General features: G+C 45.8%; 7 protein-coding genes across 7 annotated transcripts; 5 read left to right on the top strand and 2 right to left on the bottom strand.

The window, feature by feature from the left end:
- Positions 1–1,649: 1,649 nt before the first annotated feature.
- Positions 1,650–2,516, top strand: C922_04515 (ribosome recycling factor; the record flags this gene model as incomplete). The annotated part of the gene is made up of 1 exon (XM_008820098.1): positions 1,650–2,516. One exon carries the CDS (start codon positions 1,650–1,652, stop codon positions 2,514–2,516), a length of 867 nt encoding a protein of 288 aa, XP_008818320.1.
- Positions 2,517–2,754: 238 nt separating this feature from the next.
- Positions 2,755–4,080, bottom strand: C922_04514 (hypothetical protein; the record flags this gene model as incomplete). Its single annotated transcript, XM_008820097.1, has 6 exons — positions 2,755–2,821; positions 2,962–3,016; positions 3,131–3,255; positions 3,417–3,538; positions 3,696–3,754; positions 3,930–4,080. 6 exons carry the CDS (start codon positions 4,078–4,080, stop codon positions 2,755–2,757), a joined length of 579 nt encoding a protein of 192 aa, XP_008818319.1.
- A 1,042-nt stretch (positions 4,081–5,122) lies between these two features.
- Positions 5,123–6,541, top strand: C922_04513 (hypothetical protein; the record flags this gene model as incomplete). The annotated part of the gene is made up of 1 exon (XM_008820096.1): positions 5,123–6,541. One exon carries the CDS (start codon positions 5,123–5,125, stop codon positions 6,539–6,541), a length of 1,419 nt encoding a protein of 472 aa, XP_008818318.1.
- A 47-nt stretch (positions 6,542–6,588) lies between these two features.
- Positions 6,589–13,460, bottom strand: C922_04512 (hypothetical protein; the record flags this gene model as incomplete). Its single annotated transcript, XM_008820095.1, has 6 exons — positions 6,589–6,712; positions 6,879–7,035; positions 7,190–7,287; positions 7,508–7,780; positions 7,977–8,083; positions 8,271–13,460. 6 exons carry the CDS (start codon positions 13,458–13,460, stop codon positions 6,589–6,591), a joined length of 5,949 nt encoding a protein of 1,982 aa, XP_008818317.1.
- Positions 13,461–16,083: 2,623 nt separating this feature from the next.
- C922_04511 (hypothetical protein) lies at positions 16,084–16,476 on the top strand (the record flags this gene model as incomplete). Its single annotated transcript, XM_008820094.1, has 1 exon — positions 16,084–16,476. One exon carries the CDS (start codon positions 16,084–16,086, stop codon positions 16,474–16,476), a length of 393 nt encoding a protein of 130 aa, XP_008818316.1.
- Positions 16,477–17,672: 1,196 nt separating this feature from the next.
- On the top strand, positions 17,673–17,897 carry C922_04510 (hypothetical protein; the record flags this gene model as incomplete). Its single annotated transcript, XM_008820093.1, has 1 exon — positions 17,673–17,897. One exon carries the CDS (start codon positions 17,673–17,675, stop codon positions 17,895–17,897), a length of 225 nt encoding a protein of 74 aa, XP_008818315.1.
- Positions 17,898–19,133: 1,236 nt separating this feature from the next.
- Positions 19,134–20,690, top strand: C922_04509 (alcohol dehydrogenase; the record flags this gene model as incomplete). Its single annotated transcript, XM_008820092.1, has 5 exons — positions 19,134–19,238; positions 19,400–19,732; positions 19,888–19,978; positions 20,110–20,240; positions 20,379–20,690. 5 exons carry the CDS (start codon positions 19,134–19,136, stop codon positions 20,688–20,690), a joined length of 972 nt encoding a protein of 323 aa, XP_008818314.1.
- Positions 20,691–22,156: the final 1,466 nt, after the last annotated feature.

Raw genomic sequence — 22,156 nt, 5'->3', positions numbered from 1 at the left:
ACGTTTCGGGGTGACAGCCGACCGACCGCTTAGCTGAATTGCAGTTTTTTCAGTTTCCCGTTTGGAGCTCCGGAGTTTGTGTTTTTAATTTTCTCTTTTGAAGTTTCCCTTTTGAAGTTTGTCTTTTCAAGTCTCTCTTTTCAAGTTTGTCGCTGGAACTTGGACATTTTAAAAATTTGTGTTTTAATTTTGCCTCTAAGTGTTTACCATTAGTTTTGCCCCTGAGTTTCATTCTGAATTTCCCTTTTTGAAACGTTGCTAGCGTTTTGCTTGAGATTTTCCGAAGGGGGGGAAGGGCGAGGGAGTTGAAGTTTCCCCAAGTTTGTAAACTTGCTGACGAATTGGTGGATCCCTTTTTTTTCGATTTGGACTGGAGCACCTACCCCCCCTGCTCCGTTGGCTCGTCTGTACTGCGGATCATTGTTGATACGTTAAGAGCCTTTTTTTTTCTTCTATGCTTCTTATTCCTTTTAATGATTCACTTTTGACAAGAATTATCCTATTCATATTTTCACCCCCTTTTAAAACGCTTTAACAATTAATTAATTAATTAGTTAATTAATGGAAGGTTTTTTTTTCTTCTTTTTTTTCTTCGATGGTGTGATGGTTTCCCAGCAGGTGTTGTCTGTGCGTGGTGTCACTCTGTCGATGATGTGAGCGTGTGGAGGAATGAAGTGGCAGCTCATCTTTTGGCTAATAATCTACTACCTAGGGGAGTGAATGCATCCGTCATTTGCACGTTTGACACACGGTTGCAGTTTGTAGTAGGGTATATATATACGTATATGTGTATCTGCATGTGCGTGTTTATACAAGTGGGACAACTATTTTGGGAGGAGATTATACAACATGGCAGAGGTGGCCCCCCCGCTGCTCTTCTCCAAGGGTTGACCCAGCGGGATTTCTTTTCCGCGGGAAAGATCAGATGACTAGGTATGACTTACGCACGCGCTGACTATAGTGTAGCAGACTCGCCTTATAGTGTATGTCGCTTCCGCAAATAAGTGCACTTATATATGATTGCAAAAAATTTTACTTTTGAGCAAATAAAAAAAATTATGTGCCTCCCTTCCTCTGTTTTATTCATCCCTGGACCGTTTGAGCGAAGTGGAAGCAGCAGCTGACGTAAAAAATCTTTCTTTTTTTTTTTTAACAAGGGTGACAAATTTGCATGAGTTTCTTTTTTTTTTTCACTTGCGCCTTGTCGATCAAGAATTTTGCTGTAAGCCTCCATGCGGGGCCACTAAACGAGGGTATTTTTCTCTACGTTCTCCACTTCCGCCACTGGTTTAGATCGAAACGCTTTTTTTTCCATTCGGTGTAGATGCGCGCTGTCATTTTGGAAGCGAGGCTGGCCTTTTCGTGTTTCCAATTTCTCCCCAATTGAAGGAGCACCTTGAGCTCGTAGGAAGATAAGCCCATGTAGATTATAGGGATTCACGAGAATAAACATAAGTGTAAGCACATGAGCGGGTGTTTCACGGATCTTCCCTGGCTTCCTCGTCGTTATCCACCTTCCTCTTCTGCTGCTGCTCTTCGCCGTTCTCGTATTCTGGAGACTTCCCTAGTTGGTATTGGAACTTCCATTTGAGGACAAGCACCGCGTTGGTGACCTGCACAGCGTAGGCGTCTCTATCGAGGGGAGCCAGATGAGGAAGCTCCTAGTGGAAGCAGCTCGGGTTGCCACCCCCAGAGATTGCTACCACGTCTTTTCCCTCGCCCCAATTGCCCAGTTTATTCCCCCTCTCCATGTGCAAAAAATTCAATTCGGAAGCAAAAAGCAAAAAGAAAAAGTGGACAAAGAGACGAAGAAGCTTCGCAGATTTTTGAAAATCTCTGGTGTGAGGAATGATGAGCAGTTGGAAGGAGCAGACGAGGCGAGACGGGGTGGAGGAAGTGTCGGAAGTGGATCGAGTGAACGGAGTAGACAGAGTCATGGAGCGAATGACGAAGGAGAAAGAGTTGCTACCTCGATGCGGGTAGACTACGAAGCATATGACGTGAAGGCACAAGAAATTGTTAAAGCGTTTGAGAGAAAAATGAAAAAAATATATGACAACAATTTAAGTGTAGATTTTTTTAACAACATCGTTATCGCGAAAGAGAAGCAAAATTTTAACTTATCCGATTTAGCCCAGGTTGTTATGAAGTCAGCCAAAGTGATATATTTTTTCCCTTATATGAATAGCGACGCGCAGAGGATTATCTACCATTTGAAGATCAAGGACAATACATGGAACCCTACTATGTCCAATGACGGGCAACACATTTTGTTGCATATCCCTCCACTGACGGAGGATGTAAAGTTAAAGAAAAGGAAAGAAGCGAAGGAGCTGTTGGAGAAGATCAAAAACGACCTGCGCAATCTGCGGCACAGGGTGAGAGACGACATTGCCAGGCTTCTCCAAGGCGAGGAGTGGAAAATCGTGGAGCGGAACAAGCTAGACACCTACATAAAGGGGAAGGTCAAGGCGATCGAGGAAATATACGCGGATTACGCGGGGGAGGGGCGCTAGGGCTGTAGAGCGGTTGGATTAGCAGTGCGGTGGAACTGTAGAGCGGTTGCAGTGGCGGCGCGGTTTTCCTGGTTAGCCCAATTAACGCCATTCGACTGGTCCACCCACCCTAACTCCCCTCTCGAAGGATGCTTCTGCTCTATGGTCTCCCATACCCAAGTTCCTTTTTTTTTTTAAACCATTGCTTGCGCGCTGCAGCAGTGGTTAACCTCGTTCGGGAAGGATCAAATCACACGCTTCATTCTTTAAGAGCAACTTGGGGGCCCCCCTTTTGGTCCCGCACGTCGAGGTAGCTTGTGTATTCGCTAGGGTTGTAAAAAAGGGGGAAATGTTTGACAACTGCATTTTCAGCACTGCTTTGCCGTTATGAACAAAGAGAGACGAATGTAAGTCTCCGTCTGACATTTGTTTTTATCTGTTAATTTTTTTTTTTTTTTTTTTGTACCCTGGGTAGTAAGTCAACATGTGCCTCTTCGTAAAATAGTAGATATTGTCGCTCTCTGCTGTAGGAATGGACAATGTGAGGGGTGACACTGAGGGGGATAAGAAGACAAGGTGATTATGCTTCGCACCTCGTTTTGTGATAATAACCAGCAAAAGAATGCATCGCTCACCTGTGTTCATCGAAAAATCCGGGACGATTCTCTTAACGTAGGCCAAGACGTCCTCCACGTCGAGGTTTAACGTCGTCGTAATGTAGAATACCAACAGGGACAGAATCTTCTCAAGGGAGATATAGCTGTAGGGTTGAAAAAAATGGTGACGGGACGGCGCGATGTGTAACCCGTTTTTTTTACTCCTCGTACAGAACATTACACGTGTGTTATTTTAATACGTGTGGGGTGGGGCTCGCTGACTCCGCGGGGGATGCCCCTTTCGCCTCTCTGTCCTGCTTAATACCTGTGGATGAAGACCCTATTTTCTCCATTTTCAAAGAGGATCTCGTCCAGCAGGAATTTCAAATGCGTACAGTGGGTGAAGTCATAATCTGCCTCCAGGTCGATGATGTAGTATTCGAACTTCTGTGTCGGTACGGGTGGGAGAGCACCGATTGGCAGGTAAAAGGTTCACAGAGGGGCATATGTGTGGAGGTGCACAACACGGTGTGGGTTCATATGCCGAGCAAAGATGCTGAACCTACGGAAATACATGCACTTGTCTGCAGCAGAACCGACTTACATGTGGGTAAATTATCCTAGCCATTTGATATTCTTCGTTGCACCTTACGATAATGATGTCTGCGGCAAGGAGGGGGTTCACCGGGGGTTGTCGCCATTTCATTAGTGGCCTACACTGTTGATTAGCCCCCCGCGGACACTAAGATGCGGCTCGATCGCATGATTGTCTATTCGCTATACTGCCTATATGATGCGATGCCACTCTGCATACTGGTCGTATGCCCTCCGTCTGTACGCGTGATGCCGATGATTCCGAGGAGCAGGATGTTCTTTGAGTCTTCGTAGTCCCCCACGTAAACCCTCGTTAGGATTTCCCTGAGGCCCCTTTTATATGCGTCCCCTGCTTCTTTCTCATCCTCGTCGTCATTGCCCCGTTTGGCTTCCATTGCGGGCAGGCCCACTGCCAGTTGGCGCACGTGAGTTCCTTCGAGGCTTCCCATTGTCGCTTCTTTTCTTGGTCGTTGACCCTGTCCCGCTTCGTTTGGGAGTGCCTTTCAAGAGGCATACACAAGGGGGGGGAAAAAAAAAAAAAAAAAAAATATATGCAAAAGAAAAAATAAATTTACACAAAGAAGTGCCCAGATGAGGGGAATAACTGGATGATTACCATAAAGGGCGACCGCTTCCTCCCTTCTGTGGCTCACTTTACGTAAAAATTGAAAAAAAAGGGGCCAAGCAAACCCAATGGGAAAGTCCTTTTTGGCCCAGTAGACACGAGAGCCAGGGATGAAAAGTGGAGGCGGAAAAACGGGGACGAAAATTCGTGCGCCAAAATTGCCGCGCGAAAAATTGGTGCATGAAAAGTGCTGCGCTGGGAATTTTCTGCCGGAAATTTCTGCCTGGAATTTTCCGCGGCGGAAAACTGCGCAAACGGTTGAGCAGTCGCCTCGTTCTCATCATCAGCAGCAGCAGAGTTTGTCCGAGGTGGAAACAAATTACATATTTTGTTTCTCCCCTTCCAGTCCTCGCAAGGGTGTACCATTTTCATTTATCTGCACATGTCTCTGCGCATGTGCCTGTGTGCCAACATGCTCTGCCGCGCGATAGCGAAAACGCGGGGAAAATTGTCCCCTCGCGCGCAAGTGAAATGTACCGAGGACTGTTGCTGTGGTGTGGCATCGCGGCGCATAGTGTGACAGAGCGGCGCGTCCCACTGCATACCACCCCATCGTGACGCAGGGGCCCCGAGCGGTAACCTCCTTCAGGGGAGACATATGCCGCACATGCGGACATACGGAAATACTCCAGCGAGGCAAAATTAGCCACGCAGAAAAGGGAAAATATAAAACAAAGAGGTGGAAGTTGCCAGTCCGTGGGAGGCATCCCGGCTTACTGAAGTGGAAGCAGATCGTTGCTATGTGTGGCGAGTAGCCACCGTGCAGGATTTTTCCACTTCATCCACACAGACGCATATCGAGGAGAAAAAAAATGGAGTACTACGGACGGGAGAACCGCTGGGTGAACCAAAATGAAACAGCAAGCAGAGTACAGAGAAGCAAAGAGGACAATTACGTTTTCATCGATGAGAAATATAAACCTTATTTTGACAGCATAAGTGACCTATTTGAAGACAAGGTGGAGTATATACTAAGGAAACATTTTAAGAAGAACGAGCCGACGAATAAAAACAAATTGCTCTGCTTAAACGTTTGTGTGTTGTGGCAGAAGAGGTTTTTGGTTCTGCTGAGTAGAAGCCTGAATGAGTTCGAGGCGTATAGGAAGAGGCACGAGTCGAAAGATGACGAGAAGGGGCGGAACGTAGCTGAGGGGAATGGAAAAAAACAGGAAAGCGGCGAAGAGTCGGGGAAGGGCGAAAACAAACCCGGTGAGGACAAAAATCAAACAGATGGAAAGAAGCAATACACACAGGAGTTAAAGAGTTTCATTAAGAACGTAAAAATAGTTGATCATCAAAGCATCGAAGTTGTATATGATACGAACGAACTGAGTGACGATAGTAGACCCTGCGCTGAACTGACGACGGACGAAATTTATTACCTCCTGGTGGAGTCCAAAAAAAGCGAAAACGATTTAAAGAAGAATATATTCACATTTTTGAAGTACCTTCCTCTATTTATCAAGTGTATAGAAAATAAAAGTTTAATCGAAAAATCCATCTTAGAATCCAAGCTTCTTTTAAATGATGTCCCCGGGAGTAACCCTAATGAGGAAGAGGTGCTGCCCCACTCGGATGAAGTGCATGTGAATGTGAACCCCTCGCAGGAAAATCTGTCCCCCATGGAAATACAAAACAAGTTAGACGAAATTGTACATTTTGAATGTAACTTGTCTGAAAATTTGGAATCCATTTTTAAGGCCGGAGTAGGAGTCCTAGATATGACGAAGGGGAGGAAATTCTGCACCGGGGGGGTGGACACGGACATGCACAGAGAGACAGACATGAATGGAGACCTCTTGGATGGTACCTGCGGGGGGAATGACGCGGCTAGGAAGACCGTCAACAAGATGCAAAACCAACAGGAACAGGGTGACCAGACAAAGGACGAGTACTTTCAACACCATACCACCTTTAACAATTTGGCCGATGTATCAAAAAATTTCTTCAGCAAAAAAAATAACAGCTCTCTTATTCTCCCTCTATCCAAGATTAACGACTTGTCTCTCATAAATAACATCAGCACTAGGTCAAACAATGACACGAAGGAAGAGCTCTCCGAAAGTGAAGCCGCCTTCTATATATACAAAAACAACATGGAGAAACTTAACCTCTACGGGATGGACCTACTCATAAACTTAAACAATAAATTGACTTACAAGATTAATCACATTTATAGTCTCATTCAGTTTTACTCCATGCTGGCAAAGGATGTTTTCAACGAGGGGTAGCTCGCCATCCAGCGGAGCACGCGGCTGACCAGGCCGCAACGTTTCCCTCACTCGTAGTACCTCCGGTGCTCCCTCACATCGTTGGAAATTATTTTGATTATTTCCTTTTTCTTCCCGTCCAGCGCTTTCCTCATGTGTGCGTAAAGCCTTCCCCCGTATTTGTTCATTTTGCTGCAGAGGGGGAGGCAGGAAGTGGGGCAGGCGTGAAATGCAGGCAGACGGGGAAGGCGTAAAAACGAGCGTAGTGCCCCGTGCTCACAGCAAGGGTGAGGAGGGCTATTTCTTCTCCTTTGTCTCCTTTTTTTTTTTTCTTTTCCATTTTAAAAAACGTGCTCACTGCTCCAATTTTTTAGCAATATAGAGATTTTCCTCGCTGTAGGGCAGGTAGAGCATCTCCGCGCTGGCATTCTGCTTCGCGCCGCTGTCCGCTTGTCTGTGGTGGCCCGTGGGGCCGTACGCCTTGTCGATCTTTTTGACGATGTCGCTCAGGTCGTCTTAGCGGGTGTGTGTGTGGAGGGGAACGCACGTGTGGATGTGAATATGGATGCCTATGCATGTGTGGGCTAGCACACAAGTCCATTCGTAGGGAAGCGCATGGCTTCCTCTGCGCAGGCCCCCTTTTCGCAAAGGGGCGCGAGAATTACGTACAGTCAGCGGACATGTCCACGTGGTGGATTTTCAGAAAAGTCACGTTTCCCGCCCCTTTTGCGCTGGCCTTCTCTGGGGGAGGGTCTTTACCGCTGGGGCTAAAAATGGGTTGCGGGAAAGGTCAAGATGGCATAAATTGGCGTGAAACTATGGGATGTATGCCTCCATTGGACTGCTTTATTTTAGTCTGTTTTTCTAATTTGCCACATGGAAGGACCCCCCTGAGGGGATGCATATACAGGGGTACCCCTACCGATCAGATGCCTACTTTTTTTTCTGTCTCTCATTTTGTTTTCATTCTGTTCTCATCTTTTTTACGTGCTTCCAGTTGAGGAAGAACCAGCGGGCAACAGAATTAACACATGAATAAAGAAAATGACATTGTTGCACAGATTGTCGTACAGGTAGCTCAGATGATTTGTTAACAGGCCCCTTATCGCTGAAACGTATGAATCGAATAGACACTTTATCGCTTCCTTCCTCTTTCTGACGTGGCTAGCTGTGTTGTCCCCTGTGTCTGTAACTTTGAGTCTCTCATTTAATTCTTTAAATTTTTGCAGCAGGTTTTTCTGCATGGTGTTTATTCGTTCGCTGTGGGATGGAAATGACATATCGTTTAAGCTGGGGTGATTTATCGCTCGCGTGGTGAGGCGACGCTTTCTGCTAAAATGGGAGGTGCGCATTGGAGTGATCCTCCTTTCTGATGTTTCTACGGTGATACGGTTCTGCGGTTCCACGCGGTGGTCTCCCTGCAGGTGAGTTTTACTCCTTCTGAATGGATGCTTACGTGCACAGCGACTCATGGCGCTTATAGACGCAGCGGAAGGTGAAGTAGGCAGCTTTCTTTGACAGGACTTTCAAGTAAGTGGCCAGGGTGGACATGTCCTTCGCATACTGATGAGGGGGTGAAATCGGGGAAGGGTCACAGATACCATGTGTCGCGTTCGTAGTGGTGTAAGCGTCGGTGGCATACACAGGGGAGTGGATTCAATTATGCACACAGGGCTTCTTTCCACTGAGCAGAAATGAACTCCTTTGGGGTGAGCTGTTTAATCCCCCACCGGTGTGTATTGAACCCTACCTCGCTGTGTATCTTCCCAAAATATATATCATTTGTAGTGACGGAATGGAGACCGTGAAGTTGAGAAAAAGTTCTCTCAAAAAGTTCCGATACGGTCTTTTTTTCAAATTTAAACAAATGAATCAGCTCCGTTCTGCGTGACACATGATCGGGACAAAATACAAAAGAGGACATGGCCTTCTTATTCACCACTAGGTCAGTCAGTTGGAATTCCTTCTTGTTTAAATTTTCCTTCAATATATTATTCTTATATATGACATGTGAAAGGTCGTATGAGATGAATAGCGAGTGGTTGTATTTCGGTTGACTCTCTTTAGGGAAACCCTTCGATGGAGTTCTTTGCACTACCGTACTTATAAGGTGGATAATGTACATACATGTGTAGAGAAAGAACTTCACATCGAGGTAGTCCCTTCGGATAATTTCATTCTCTGCATAGGAGGACGCATCAGGGGGGTGGTCCTTCCCGGGGCGCTGTTCTTTCTCGATGTTTGGTTCGCTTTTCTTGCTGTTATTCCCTTCCTGTGGGTGTGTCTCCTTGCCGATTCGAGTATGCTTTTTCGTTCCCATTTCGGAGGCCCCCTTGCCGCTCCCTTTTACTTTCATCCCACTGGGTGTGATTCTTTTTGTGTTGCTGACGTTTGTCTTCGTGTTGGAGGCGGTGGTCTCGTTTTCTGCCCCAGCGCCTGGTTTAGGGGTGCACTTCTCCGGTGGAACCGTCTCGGATGAAGAGGCCTCCGTGGACAGTTCATTTCCCATTTGGTGGATCCTCTTCGCCCCTTGTTCTTCCGCCGCTTGTTGTTCTTCTTCCCCCCCTTTGGATCCCCCCTGCTTATCAAAGAGGCCAAAGCTGAGGTAGTCTACTGGGCTCTCTTGCAGCCCGCTACCTTTGGAGAACACCAAGTGGGGCAGGTGCGGGCCTATCATGCGAGAGAGAGAAAAATTACTCACAATGGAGTCCTCCCGTGCTAAGTCCAGCTCGTATCTTTTTTCTATTTTTCGGAATGTGCCAATTTGATAGATGCAGTTTTGCACGTGAGTGAATTTGTCTTGGAGGTTTATCTGGTGAGTCCGCGGGGGGGTGGAGAAGCTGGACAAGTTGGCCCCGTGAACAGGGCTGGCAGGGCTGATAGGGCTGACAGGAGTGACACGGCTAACGGGGCTAAGAGGCCTAACAGGGCTGACAGGGATAACCATGCTTGCTGCCCTGGACGCCCTTGACGACTTCTCCATCTTGAGGGAGGCCTTAGACGTGTATGCTGAGTGATTAGCTTTGCGCTCCGCGGGATATGGCACCCCCCCAGTTTGTCCGCTGGACTGCCCAATGCAAACCCTAATCTGATAAACAAGAAGATAAAAAATGAGGAGGTTATTTTTTATCTCCTCCTTTGTGATGAGATAGTGAAGCATCTGTCTGTCTGGCGGAGGTGGTGTTGTTCCAGATTGGCTCCCGCTCCTGTTGGCGCTTCTGGACGCGATGGCCCGAAAATTGTTGTTAAAGATATACTGATTGGCACTGAACACATTTTCGACGTCTTGTCTCTTCTTCTCAATGGAAAGAAGAAGCTGATTTGAATTATGCAGAAATGCTTCGATTGTATCGAGGTCGACGTTGGTTTGTCCAGTCCTAACGAGCATGGTGCAGTACGTTTCTACCTTTTTAATTTCTGCTCTTAGTTTTTTTTCACCACATAGGAGCTTTTCCTTGATTGATTTGAAGCTAACTTTGAATGAGTCCAGCAGTTGGGTGTACCTACCGGTGAATTGATCCTGGCTGCGATCGTCCTGGTCTGTGTTCTCTTGGAGCATTTTCTCCATCAGAGAGATGGTCTCTTTAAAGTGTCGGTAATCCTCCCAGTCTTCTTTCGTCACCTGCTCATATTCTTTCACCAGCTCGGACAATTTTTTGGAAGCGTCGTCAAACGTTTTTTTATTTGCTTCAAATTCCTCCTCTAGTTTTATGGCTATCTCTTTGATTTTTTCTTCGTCTCTTTGGAGCTGCTCTTCCAACTTGTCCGCCTCCATCTTTTGGAAGCATTTTGTGCTTTCCCTTTCGGATCTCATTTTCGCCTTTAGCAGGTTCTCGAAGAGGATTTCTTTAAAGCGCTGGTAGTAGGTGGAGGTAAACCTCTGGAAGAGCTGTTTTAGGAGATCCTCGTTGAATAGCAGCTCGTCCGGTAGAGATAGCTTCGGTAGCTGAGGCAGTGAATGGCTTGTCTCCCCAGAGTGATTCCCCCCCGGATTAACCTCCTGGTGAGAGGAGTTTCCCCTTTTTGCTTCCTCCCCCTTCTGCTGAATGTAATCCCTTCTAATCTGCGCAATGTTTGACTTTATAGTGCTTTCTCTTCTCTGCGCTGCGTAGGAGGTCTTTTTGCCTGTTTCTCGAGAAGGCCGTGTCTTCCCCTTTACGCCCCTTTCGAGACCAGCTCCAGTATCCCTAGCAGGGTGTAGCAGCTCCATCATGTTACCCCTATAACTAATGTAGGTGTGGTGCCAAATCGTCTCTTCGTCGTATGTGTATGAATGTTTTTGCCCAACTAGTTGTCTGATTATGTTCCTTTCATTCTCATTAATGTTTGTTTTCTGTTGGCCCTTTATATCAGTGTGCTTTCCCTCACCTGGAGTGTCATTTATGCCGCATCGTCGGTTAGCCTTCCGAAGAGACAGCGACTCGCTCTCTGTGCTTATCACCTTAGCTTTGCTCAAAGCGGCGAAAAAGAAATCCCCCCAGAGACGCTTCGACTCAGCGAAGAGAGTCTCATTAATGGTGCAAGCTTCTTCTCCCGCGTGTGTTACATAGCTTTCCAGTTTTCTCTTTGCTTGGTCCTTAATGGCTAGCAGCTTCCTCATCCTCAAGTGGTCCTTACACTGTAGGCATTTCTTCACAACAGAGTTATACTCTCTCAGGAGTGTGTCAAAGTTGGAGATGAAGACCCCATTCTGCTGACTGCACTGGTGTAGAAATTCCTTTATTTTCCTTTCAACGTGGGATCTCATGAGCAGTATGTCACTTTTTAACGTCTCCAAGATGGAGAAAAAGGATAGTATGAAATAATCGTCTCGAAAATTCAGCATGTTATAATGCGTCAGAATGTTGTTTGTCAATTTTTTAAAAACACTTCTGTCTTTGGGAACTTGTGCGAGGATTATTTCGTGAGTGTGCTCGTCATTTTGCTGGGTTACTCCATTTGGGTCCTCTTCCATGTGGTGAAACTCAGGAAGGTTGCCTTCTTTGTGATGCTCCCTTATACTTGGTTCCCTCTCTGGGTGGTCTTCCCTTTTTACTTCTCCGTGTGGATCCCGCTCTGGTGCCATGTGGGCCCCCCCTGAGGTAGTGTCATCCCGTTTCGCCTTCTCAGCGCACTTCGCCTTTCGGGGCCATTTTGGGGAAGACTTTCGGAGAGCCTTTTTTCGGGCCCCCCTCCAAGGCGGCCCTCCTCCATCTGTTGCTGTCGCCGTTGTGTTGGCCGCCTCCCCTGCCGATGCTGCTCTTCTTCCTCCCCCCACGGCAGCGGCGAAATTGTCCAAGTGGAAGAACGTGTGCAGGACGACCTCCCTGTAGCGGACCATTCCTGTTTTTATCTCCTCGTACCTTGTGAGGTACTCCTCGTAGTTTTGATTCGCCTTCTGGTATATGTCGACGCATTGCTGTCGGGGGTGTTTCGCCGCTTCGTTGTTTGTTCCGTCCTCTGCTTCTGCTGCCCCCTCCGCTTCTTCCCTCTGTGCCGCTCCGCCCTCCTGTGCGGCTAAGAAGCCCTTGAAGAACTCGTCAGGTGCGAGGCCAACCCTTCTGGCGTACACCGCATTGTAATTATCTTCGAACATAGCAATGAGCCGGTTCAAAACTCTGTCCGTGGATAACCCGTTGAGATAATTTTGCGAGATGGTGGAGTAGACGCAGCAGATGTCCCGATAACTCGGCTCGTGAAGGATATCGCGGAAGAAGACATATTCACATCGGTGATATCGGTCGTAGACATAATTATACGTCTTGGTTACGTAATCATTAAAGTGAGTGAGAAAGTCGAGAAAGAATTGTTTTCCCCTTTCCATTTCGGCACGAATAAGTTGGGAAGCCTCCTCTGTGCTGAAGAAGATTTTATCCTTCATTTTCTCTTCCAGATGTTGAGTGTTGTCACTCATTCCTTTTATTACCCTTTCGTGTTTCTTCTCAAAATGGGAAATAAATTTTTTTATTTTTTCATTCAAGTTGGTAAAGAGATTTTGTACACATTCCCATTTCTCTTCGATCATTTCTCTTTTTTTGTGTACCTCTTTTTTGATCTCCTTCAGTATGCACTCTTTTGTATTTTCTGACGAGTCCTTCATGAGGAGGGTGCTGCTCATCTGGGGGGCATCCACTGCCTTGTGACTTGTTGGGATCAACTTCTCACAAAGTTTTAACTCCATCAGAACTGTGTAGTATGTAACATAGAAGTGGTTATTTTTCATTTTTCCGTCTGAGTTCTTTTCTCTTTGTGATGGATCTCCCTCCCACTTTAACTCCAACCCTTCTTGTGTGAGTCTTTCCACCTGGGCCAGTATGCTCTCCATTTCGGTCTTTAGCAAATTCGCCTTTAAAAATGTTTCTCTTTTTATTTGCTCTATGCAGGTGTCGACCTGTTTGCGGTAGTCCTTTATCAATCTATAAGAATCGTCTTCTACTTTGCTCAAATATCTGTGCGTGCTCTCTATCCGTAGCTTTCTCATTTTTTCCATTGGGCTGCTGATAGCGTTGTGTAGGGAGTGTTCGTCTGTGTGTTCCCCACTCGGTCCTGCGCTTTCTTTGCTGATTGTTGGCTCAGTTTGGCGGTTGCCTTCGATCTTCTCTGTATCTCTTGCGTGATTATATCGCGTTCTGCTTCCTTCGCGTTGTCTCTCCCCCCCATTCGCATCGTCGTATTGTTCCTTGGATTCGTTTTCCTCGTCTAAGGTGCATGCACTCCTCCCCTCCGCGTGCTCTTCTACATATCTCATTACTTGTGCAATGTTGTCCGTCCGGTGTGTCACTTTCCCCCCTGCAATTACGTGCACATCATTTTTTGCCAATTCGTCATTCCGCCGTTCGGTAAAATTACTTTTATCGAAATTTTTTTTTTTTTTCTCCTTCTCGACGGATAAATCTTCCTCCCTCTTTTTTTTGTTCTCCAAGAAGGAGTTCATTTTTTCACTGAAATTTGTCTTCTTCATTTTGTAGTCACTACATCACTTTGCTTCTCTCTCGCGCGAGCAGTTATTCTACTCGTCTTTATTGCTGACCTATATACTGACGCGAGAACCGTCGTTGTCTGTGTCGGTGCTGCGACGATCCAAATGGAGGGCATCCATTATTTGTGATCCGCCAAATATAGAGCGGAGGTATATAGGACACTTCAGACGGCATAGGTCTGAAAAGGTCTTCCCCGCATGTTGTACACACAAATATGTAGGCGAACCGGGGGGAGCTCACACTATACAGGGGTGCATCACTTGGGGAGAGGTAAACTGGTGGACTGTGACAAATAGTTATTATTTTTGAGAGGCATTAAAAAGAAAGAAAAAAAAAACGCAAAACTGGAAAAAATGAAAAAAATGGCGAAACTGCGAATCTGTGGGGCCAATTTTACCGCCAAAAAAAGGCATGTGCCAAGGACAGCCAATGTGAAGGTCTTAACCATGCAGACCAGTTTTGCCCAAACGAGAAAAATTGCAATTCAACGTTTGGCAAGACGTCCAAATAGGCAAAAGATTTTCGCATGAGAAAATTAAACAAACCAAGTAGAGAAGTATAAGAGAGCATTCCCTTGTGCATATGGCACAAGATGATGCAAGCCCCTGTCTTGCGCACATTTCGAGAGAAGCAGAGGGGAAGGGAAAAGCGGAGGATGCATTCCTTTTGGCGTTTTCCTTTTTTTATATCAAGTTCGATAGTGTCATGAGTATATTTGAAGACCCATACGGATAACCTCATGTAGAGGAAGAGGTGAAAAAGAGAAAAAAGAAAAGAAAAAAAAAATTCCACTCTCTTGAAAATAACAAATATGCGGGAAGATACGGGTTACTAGTTTTGCACACAGGATTGTAGGGTGGGCCTTGTGGCATGTTATAACTTCATCTAGGTGACTTGTTTTTTTCTTTTTTTTTTTTTTTTCTATTGTGGGACTTTTATCTCTCAACGTGGAAAGTTGGTAAAAGTGACATAATCCCATGTGAAGAAAAAAAAAGAGAGTGGATCTTTCCCCCCATCACTATACGTGCATCACTATATCGGAGTGGATATAAATACTTGCCATGTTTCTGTTGTTCTGCTTCTTTGGAGCAATACGCGTCGTTTGAATAGCCTCCCTGTCTATGTGGCTCTTTTTGCAATCATTTGTGCCGCCTTGACGGGGAGTAAACTGCCATGATTAGAAGCACCTACTTGTGCCAGGAACCGGTGTGAGCGAATTTGTGTGTGCCAGAATTTGTCTCTGCGGAAATTTTTCTGTGCTCGAATGTATGTCCTTTGGTGTACCTCACCTGGTGGCACGACAACGAAACGGTAAAGAAGTAGTAATCCCTTTAAATTCACTTTTCTCCTTTTTTCGCCCTCCTTTTTTTCCTTCCCCCCTTTGAACACCACAAACGGGAAGAACAAATCGACATACACCACGACGGGACAGCAGCCGAGGATCCCTCCTGGCATGGCTCCTTTCAACAGGACCAGATTTTCCCCAATTTAATTTAAAAAAATTATTCTACCCGCGCTGCAATTTGTGTGTACTTTTGTAAGCATTGTCATGGGTTATGTTCCACTCTAAGAAGAGAAGGTGCTGGAGAAGGTCTCTTTCGAATTAAAAACCTTAACGGAGAAGTTGGCCATTTCGTTTGATTACTTAATCAGTTTTTCTTTTTTCTTTTTCTCACCACTTCATTCTATGTTATTTTTTTTTTCTTTTTCACGAGCTCAGAAGGGGAAAAACCAAATGGCCTCGTCTTAGCGCGAGCCGTTTTGCGGCGGTTGTCGCGCAGGGGGTGGGCCTGTTTTCCAGTGGGGCTGATTTGTTCACAGAGACAATTGCATGCGCGTCCATTCAACAAATTGCTGCTTCGTAGGGGTGGAGACTCATCATTTTCACCTTTTCGCATTTTCCCCTTTAAATTTTGGACATTTTGGCATTTAAAATTTTTTCTCTTTCACCTTCTCTCATTTGCCGCCTTACCGCTTAACCCACGCAATGCTTCTGCGGGCATTGGCTCCCCACGGCTTTTTATTTCCTCTCCTTCTCTTTAATGACCACAAAGGAGGCCCGTTTTGAGTTGTGTCCATTTTAACAAAATTGAAGTAGCCTTCTTAATTTTTTTTTTCTTTTTTTCCTTCCCTCCTTTGTTTTTTATGTCGTCGCGCTGTTTAATTTTCTAACACAGCCTTTTTATCCTTCGGGGATGAAACAAAAAGACAGGAATGAATTGGATGTACTGTTTTTTTTTTTCTTTCTTTCCTTAGTTTCACTGCATTGTTTCTCGATGAGGCCTAAGGGAAGACACACATTGGAGGGGTTTTAAAATAAATGTCCGCATTTGCGGGTAAGAAGTTGCATTATATTACTTCACTCCGTGTGTTCTTTCCCCCTCCCGTGCCCGTTTCGCCTGGCAGGTCTGCACTTTCGCGTCTGCGCAGTCTGAATACACATGCGAGGCACAAATAAGAAGGTTGGCGAAGAGTGTTCCTGTCAGGTAAGCGCTGCCATCTTCGTCTGGACACGCGGGTATACGAGAGTATACTCACGCGCATTTCTTCAAGGCAGACGAAGACGTTTCTCGTTTCCAAAAAGGGAAACCGAGCGGACGAAACATGGCTGTTTCAGGGGTCGGAGTTATGGAAAGTGATGACGTAAGCCAAGGAGACTACTCGTGTAACTCCGAGACAACCGCAGGTGCCGAGACCAGCGCGAGTGAAGATGATGGGAAAGGGATTCAAATTAAAATCAAGAGAGCCATCGAAAATGGCATACTGGATGAAGCGAAAAAAAAAAAAAAAAGGAAAATCCTCAATTTTGACAGAAGCTTGAAAAGAAGAAAAAATTTCAGAATCCAACAGGAGGGATTCAAAATTAATATTCGCAAATTCAGATTGTTCAAAATTGACCACGTGAAAAAGGAAGGGGCGGAAATGCTCCCCCCAGCGAGGAATTACCGGGACCGCCCCACTGGGACTGACGCGGACAAAGCGGGTGCTACGAAATGAAGTGGACGTTTAGGGGAGGGCCACATACGAAAGAGAAACATTTTACCTCCCCCTGGGACCATCCCGTCTCTTCATTAAAAGTGAGCGACGGTAGACCTGCATCCAACGTGGAAACTCCCGACACAACAAGAAAGAAAAAAAAAGAAAAAAAGAAAACATAGGTATATTTATAAATGAACACCACTACACAGCGTGAGGACTCACCGGATGCAAACCTCCGAAAGGTGTGTACAAAAATGTAAGTCTTTCTTTTCAACAGGAACATCAAACTGGACAAACGTGGTCCAATCGAAAGGGCAGAGCCATCCCCAGAAAAGCAGAATGGGAGGAAAACCCAAGATAATAAACAGTCACAAAATGAACGACTGCCATTCGATTTGGAGGGGGGGTGAGACAACCAAAGCGGAGTTGCTTCGCTTGCTGAACATTTCTTATGAACAAGCAAAAAAAAAAAAAAAGACAACTAATGAAATAGTAACCCCACGAAGCTCCAAATCAAAAGAAGAGGAGGAAGGGCGCTTACCTGGATGGACATCAAAAATTCCAGTGGAACGAACTTCCCCCTTTACGCGTGTGCACACTTGGGGCGGAAATGCATTCTCTGAAATTGGCACTTCGCCAGTCCGGGGAGTATGCACACCTGTGTATGTTCGTCTGTGCAAAAGAAGTGTAGCCATATAAGACGGTACCGAGTGGCCAATGACATACCTGATCAATCCCATTGCGCATCCTTTTCCGTTTCTTTCCGTTTTTCCCCCACTCCTCCAATGAGGGCGCATTTGTGTGTATTCGATTGTCCGTAGGTACTTCCTTTGGCGAAAGGGACAGTGCACGTGTCGCGCTCATTTTTTGGCAGCACACAACTGTCGCTGTACGTACAAGCCAATATTCGTACTCCCGTCCGGATGTTTTAAAATTTGTTTTTAATTTTTGTTTACTTCATTGGTATGCTTTATTTTGTCCAATCTTACTTTAACTCGTTTGATCTTACCTTCGCATCAACAACTCATTTGCGTCATTCCTAATCGGACTCAACAATACGCTCCGTAGCCTCTACATTTTGGCGCTCTGAATTCAGCGGTTCCGTTGGGGGGTTATTTTTCCGTCCACTCTTTCTGCTCATTTTTCCCTCCCTCATCTGTGTCAATCTGTGCGGACAGCTCTCTGAAGTGACCAGATAACTCCGGAAGAAAAAAATGAAGCTAAGCCTTTGTAGCGTGCTTTTTTCCTTTGTACTGTGCCCCCTCTTCGGATCATCCAGGGAAATACATGATGAAGGGCAAAAGGGCGGAGTAGAAAACAACATGGGGAACGTAACAATAGAAGTCCTGCCCGCTGATGATGATAATGACGATTCGGAGTTAATCAATTATTTGTTGGATGAACTGATGGGGGCTACTGAGGGGAGTGAACAATTCTGAATGGACTACCGGTGGGAATGGCCGCTTAACAGGGGTGCAAAGCCTGCGCAGCGACAGTAGGAACAGAGTAAACTTCTAATCAGGGTGCAGATCAAAACCGTGCTTGCGGTGTGTGACCCCATTGGGGCTATTAAAATGCACAAGTGACATTAAACCTGAACATATGAGATGAAGCAAAAGCGAAGAAGAACAGACAAACTCGCGTCGGATGCCTATTTATGAGTTGCCCCTACAGTAGTGAACCGCTTTGGGGGCGTGCTTTGCACTATCGCGCTGCCGCGTTTTGTAGACCCAGCAATGAGTGTGGCCCGTGGCACGCTCTACATTATATATGATCTATTTTGTTTTATTTATTCTATTTTATTTTTTTTTGTTTCTTTTCTTTTTTTTTCCAAACGTGGGAGTATTTGCCAAACCCGTTTAAGCACCTTTTGGCAAAACAGTTTTCAACTCCCTGCCCGCTTTGCGACGAATTGGAACTGCCTTTTACAAGGTGGCAACGAAAAGGGGGGGCCGAGTACTCCGTTAAAAATAAACTCACCTACATGTGTATATGCACAGGGGCGACATTTGCAACGTCGGGGGGTCATGCAGGTAGCTTCGCCCATGCGCCGAATGGGATAGGGGTGCCCGTTGCGGATGCTGCGAAATTTGCGTTTCCAGGGGCACCCGCTATTATCCGCGTGTATGCATGCTTAATTTTCGCCCCATTCGTCGCTGTGTGCATAGCATTGTTCCACCAGGGAAGCGTCCTTAACCTTTTTTTTTTTTTAAAGGTGGAAAATAATATCATGAGGCGATGTTGCTTTGTGTTTATATGTAGTCCTGCCCCTTTTTGTTCCCACTGCTTTTTTCACCCATTTTTACATTTTATACTTCTTTCACAGCGATATTGGAGAATTGCGCTAAAGGAATATACCTTACGTCGTTAAACTTTCCCATCCTTCGAATTTGTCGATTCTTATAGAGAGACTTTTCCATGGAAGTGTAGTTTCCCGACGTGGACACGTTTTGCAACCCTACGTTTTTCCTTGTACGTGCTTAACTTTTTTGGAGGACCAAAAAAGGAGTTACAAGGGGGGACAAAATTTGTATATATCTTTTTCTTTTTTTTTTTTTTTTATACAACATTTTCACCTTTCCTGTTGAGAGAAAAATTCATCAAGGTGACATCACAGGGTTGGCTTAAATTAAGGGAGGAAAAAAAAAAAAATAAGCAAAAGGAACGTACTTAGAATGATTAAATTCATCCCGTCGCTCCTCGTGAAGCCTTTCCTCTACATCGGTTTAGTCGTCGTTTTAAAACATGCTTTGTGCATTGTCTACTGGGTGTTAAATTGTGTAAGTTCCTGCTTGTGGTGTATCTCTGCTTGGGCGAGTTGGAGTTTTTATCTCCCCGCAGATTTGGCATAATTTCATACGTAGACAAATGCACACAGATCTGCCTAAGCTCATGTGCGTGCCTCCGTGCGTGAGCGCGCTTCTCCATCCTTTTCTTTTAGCTCAAGTGCAAAATATTTGTAAGAAGACTGAGAAGCTATGGCGATACAGTTATCATCACTGGGTGCACGGACGGAATTGGAAAGAGCCTGGCATATTCACTGATAAGGGAAGATGTTAATTTGTTCCTCATAAGTCGTAATGAGGATGCGCTAAAGAGCATGAAGGAGGATCTACTCGTCAGAAACAGGAACTACAAGGGACAGATCGATTATGCAACGTTTGATTATAATACAAATAGCTTCAACTCCTATCGGGGTATTCAGGAGAAGATCGAAAAATTGGATGTCGGAATTTTGATTAACAATGTGGGGGTCTCCTACCCGCACCCGATGGTAAGTGCAGTGAAGCGCGGTGGAGGAGACGGAAGTGGCGACCTCACGGGTGTATATATGCGCAAAGTACCCGTAAAGTGAAGAGAAAGCTTCTTCTTTTCTGCTTTTTTTTCCCTCCTTTTTTCTTGGCTGATTCCTGCTCTCCCCCTCCGTAGTACTTCCACGAAATGGACATCCACCTGATAGAGCAGCTGGTGAATGTGAATCTGTTGGCATCCTATTACATGACGAAGTTGGTGTTGCCGGGTAATTCAGCGCAGGCGTTTCGTTCTCTGCGCCATGTATGTGCTTGTGCTATAGGCGTTTAAAGATTTATGTGTGTATATATATATTTTATTTTATGTATGTATTTATTTATTTGCTTTCTGCCCCCCCAGCAATGCTGCGCAAAAAGAAGGGACTCATTTTGTACACGTCCAGCGGCGCAGCTACCCTGCAGTCCTCTCCCCTATACACAGTCTATGCGTCAGTTAAGGAGGCCATTTCTTCCTTCGCCAATTCGTTAAGTGTACGTCCCAAAAAAGGTTCCAAGGACAAGCGCAATAGCCAAACAGACGCATGTAAAAAATTAGAACATTCATTACGCACTTAGTGGGGCTCCTTTCATGGGATTTTTTTTTTTTTCTTTTTTTCCCCTAAATGGCAGGTCGAGTTGAGGGAGCAGAACATCCAGGTGCAGTGCCACGCGCCTCTATTCATCGTGACGAAGATGTCCAAGATAAGGAAGCCCAGTGCATTCGTCCCAACGCCGGATGCATACGCAAAGAGCGCAATTAAAACGATGAAAGAGGGGAATAGCACTTCCAGCACTGTTATATCCTCACCCTATTTCCTGCACAGAGTGCAAATATGCATCTACAACGCGGTTCCGAAACTTTGGTTTGACACCATATCCTTCATGACACACAAGGCAGTTAGACAGAGGGCGTTGAAGAGGAAGGTGAGAAAATCTGATTAATTTGGTTTACGTAAGGATGTAATTTTTTTTTTTTTTTTTTTTCCCTCCTATTTTTATCCACGCACTTTTAGCCATTTATCCACTATTACACACTTTTGCTAATAACTCCATTTGGCTAGTTCCCCTGTTTGCATTTTTCACCTTTGAAAAAAGATACACAATTCGCCGAATGGGCAGCTGTGCTGCTGGGGTGTTCCCACTCAGGGGCGTCTCCTTTTGGTAGCTTACTCTATACGTGGTAATCAATCTGTAAGTGGGCAGTTGCACGGTGGAGGGCCCAACCGTATTTTCTGGTTCGGGTGGATGCCTCGAAGCTTGGAGGATAAATGCCCCCCAGGGAGGCGCCAAAATGGATGCTAGGCACATGGTTGATATTGTGACTCTTCCTTGCGTAAGTTACGGCCATGTGCTCCGGGTGGTGACAAAAAAGAAAAGGTCTTAACGGCTATTCATACGAAGGAGCACCACGACGGGTTTTGCACGGGGAGTCCCCGCGCGGGAGGGGCACACAAGAGGAACAAGGAAAGAGGGATTCACGAGATGATAACTCCCCTCGTGTCAAAATGTTTCTTATTCTTTTCGCTTCTGCGGGGAGCACCACTGGGGCAAACTTATCTGTGCATCCGAAGTGGTCGGTTTTTTCCATTAAGTTAAAGCGGCACTTGAGGTTCGATTGCATCGGGGTGGTGATGCTACCGAGCGGTATATATATGCCTCCTTCGCAATGCGCCTGGAAAGATTTGCCACTCCTTCGCGAGGATCAGAGCCGTGTATATGTGCACATGTGCGACCAGTTGTCTTCGCGTCAGAGTTTTTGAGCGAGCATTTGTCATTTCACCCCCCAGTCAGCACCAAAAAGGAAGCAAAGTATATGCGCGCAAAATATATAAACGCGCAAGTGTATATAAAAGTATCTTTGTGTACTGACCTTTGCGTGCATTTAAGTGTATTGTCGCGCGGGTCTCTTCCCCTTTTTATGCCCAGTTCGACACGAACGCATAGCAGAGCATTTTGGCAGCTTAGTGCTGCAGCGGTTAGTGAGCATCGTGTTGTGAATTGGCCACTTGCGCGTGCAAGGATATGAAACCGCTGTGTAGCAGTGTTATATATGTATAACATCTTCTCACCATAGGGCGTCAGATGGCCTCAATTCTATCGCATCGTATTTTTCACACGAGCTGCCCCCCTTTCCGCACGTCCGCTTCGTCCCTGTTGAGTGAGGCAAATGTTTTGCAAAATTTTACAACCGAATAGGAACTCTCATTTGGGGACTCCTTCTAATTTGTCTCGGCGTGGGTCAACTCTGCGGAGGGTTCCGTCAACCCTTTGTCGCTGCGCGGTAGGCTCGGGCGGCTAGCAACTGGCCGGTTAGTTTCTTTGGCCTTGTTCAGCTCTATTTCTACTAGCGGTAGAGTCTCGTCGCAGTAGTTTACCTACCTGCGTAAGCCGCGGCAGAAGTTTGCCTC

Source organism: Plasmodium inui (genome assembly GCF_000524495.1).
Source record: "Plasmodium inui San Antonio 1 unplaced genomic scaffold supercont1.24, whole genome shotgun sequence".
Classification (NCBI taxonomy): domain Eukaryota; phylum Apicomplexa; class Aconoidasida; order Haemosporida; family Plasmodiidae; genus Plasmodium; species Plasmodium inui.
The sequence above is the reverse complement of the archived record's forward strand: the minus strand, read 5'-3'. Positions and strand labels throughout refer to the sequence as shown.